General features: G+C 50.2%; 1 protein-coding gene across 1 annotated transcript in view; it reads right to left on the bottom strand.

The window, feature by feature from the left end:
• DLX5 (distal-less homeobox 5) overlaps nt 1-1490 on the bottom strand; it is a 9111-nt gene extending 7621 nt beyond the window's left edge. The window contains exon 1 of the mRNA XM_018567891.1: nt 1109-1490. Within this exon, the coding sequence (XP_018423393.1) occupies nt 1109-1490 (382 nt within the window). The remainder of the gene's footprint in view (nt 1-1108) is intronic.
• Between the last annotated feature and the right edge of the window lie 816 nt (nt 1491-2306).

Here is a 2306-nt window from a genome sequence, read left to right on the forward strand (position 1 = left end):
CTACATTATATAGTACATATTTCTCAAACACACACAGCCACATGCATATTATAAAGTACATATTTTACTCGCACACACACATAGATACACACACACACACACACACACACACACACACACTATGCTACATGCACGTTTATTACATAATGAATATATTAAACACACAAAAAGCCACATTATATATGACATACTTCACACACACACACACAAACAAAGCCACATGTATGTACACTATATAGTACATATTTTTCACACACACTATGCTACATGCATGTCCATTATATGGAACATATTTTACACACACATACATAGCTTTGTGCATGTACATTATATAGTAAATATCTTAGAAAGCAACATTGTTTATTACATATTACACACACACATGTATGTATATTATATGGTACATATTTTTACACACACACACACACAAAGCCACATGCATGTATATTATATAGCACATCGTTTACACACACACACACACACACACACACACACTATGCTACATGCATGTTCATTATATGGAACACATACACACACAGCTTTGTGCATGTACAATATATAACAAATATCGTAGAAAGCTCCATCATATCAAACACACACACACACACACACACACACACACACACACACACAGCTTTCTACATGTGTATATAATTCTATATATATATTTTTACACACATGAAGTTGAACATTTACAGACATATTTGTTTAGTATTTATAGTATGTATAATATGTGTTTCCTATGGGGGCCCCCATGCAGCCCTCATGCCCGCCGGGTGCTGCGAGCCGCCTCTCTGGTGTCTCTATTCTGCTTTTGTTTTGTTTGTTCTCTTTGGAATGAGCTTTGCGGTTTGTTGTGGTGCTGACTGGCGGCGCCGGGGTTATAAATGGAACGGGGGAGATAAACCCTTGAAGGAAGAGGCACAGACATGGCTTTAGGACTGCCCGAGACGGCTGCCGACCGCAGCCACGAATAGCTGGCAGCCCAGATACGAACAAGGGGGGGCTGAAGGCAGCGACCCCCCCAAAGACTCCGGACCTCCAGCGCAGCGCAGAGCCCATTTCGCTTTCAGAGCCCAGCGCAGAGCCCGTCACCCATTTCGCTTACCTGGCTGGCTGCTGGGAGGCTGCACCCGGTTGTACGCCCCTCCGTACTGGTGGTGAGGGTGGTAGGGGCTCCCATAGCTATAATCGGCGTAGGTCTTGGCAGGGTAAGTGGCCGCAGCAGATCCATTCATGCCATGGTACTGGTACTGGTAGGCGTTGAGCGCCTTGCCGTAGCTGGCAGAGGTGGGCGAGCAGTAACCATGGTGCGGGTGGCTGGTGGCCCCTCCTGGGCTGTAATAGCCGGAGTCGGTGGCCGTGGACTCAGGTAAGGTGGGCGAATCCTGTGAGGGATGGTGCATGATGCCGGCAGCTTGGAAAGAAGAAGTAGAAGAATAATCGTTGCTTCTGATGGTGGGAAGTCTCCTTTCATAGACTCCTGTCATGCTCTAGGACCAGGCTGGTGCAGAATCAGGGGGTTCAGTTGACGCGGATTGGCGCTTGAGGGGGGGCGTCGGTTTCAAGAAGCCATTCCACAGCTTGAAGCGTCCCTAAAATAGTGAGAGAGAGTCTGATGAGGCTTCCTGAGTGCTCCAGCAAGTTTCGGCAGCAGGAGCAAGTCAGGAGGGAGGAGCAGGCGAGAGGAGGGGGAGGCTCTGTGACTGGCTGGCAATGGGCTGCACATCGCCATAGGCTCCGTTAAATCCCCAATTGCGCTCTTACGCACAGTTGGGTGGATCTGGTGCCATTGGCCAAAGCCTGCGAACGCGACAGCAACACCCTACAACCCGTCCAACTAGTTCCCAACAACAAAGCTGTACACTGCGCCTCCAATAACAAGGAGAATATATACTGGACCCATTCACACAGTGACGGGGGTGTCAGAGCTGGACCCAGAGCATGCAACAAAGCAGACTCTTCATTGATTTACAATGGGGAGCTGCAGGGGTACACAAACAGCCCCGGGGCATCAAACATTGCCCTTTACTATGCTAATAGCAGTCCTGTAATACTGGGGGCAGGAGGGGCAGGTTAGATGCAGGAGTAACAGGTGAGGGCCAGGAGTGGCTTTTGAGGGGCAGGGGGGACAGGTGAGAGACAGGAGGGGATGCTGAGGGGCAGGAGGGACGGGGGAGGGGCTGTTGAGGGGCAGGAGGGGTTGGTGAGGGGAAGGAGGGGCTGTTGAGGGTCAGGAGGGGCTGTTGAGGGTCAGGAGGGACAGGTGAGGGGCAGGAGGGGCTGTTGAGGGGCGTGAGGGGCAG

This window comes from Nanorana parkeri, unplaced genomic scaffold (genome assembly GCF_000935625.1).
Source record: "Nanorana parkeri isolate BGI_ZX_2015 unplaced genomic scaffold, ASM93562v1 scaffold1112, whole genome shotgun sequence".
NCBI lineage: Eukaryota > Metazoa > Chordata > Amphibia > Anura > Dicroglossidae > Nanorana > Nanorana parkeri.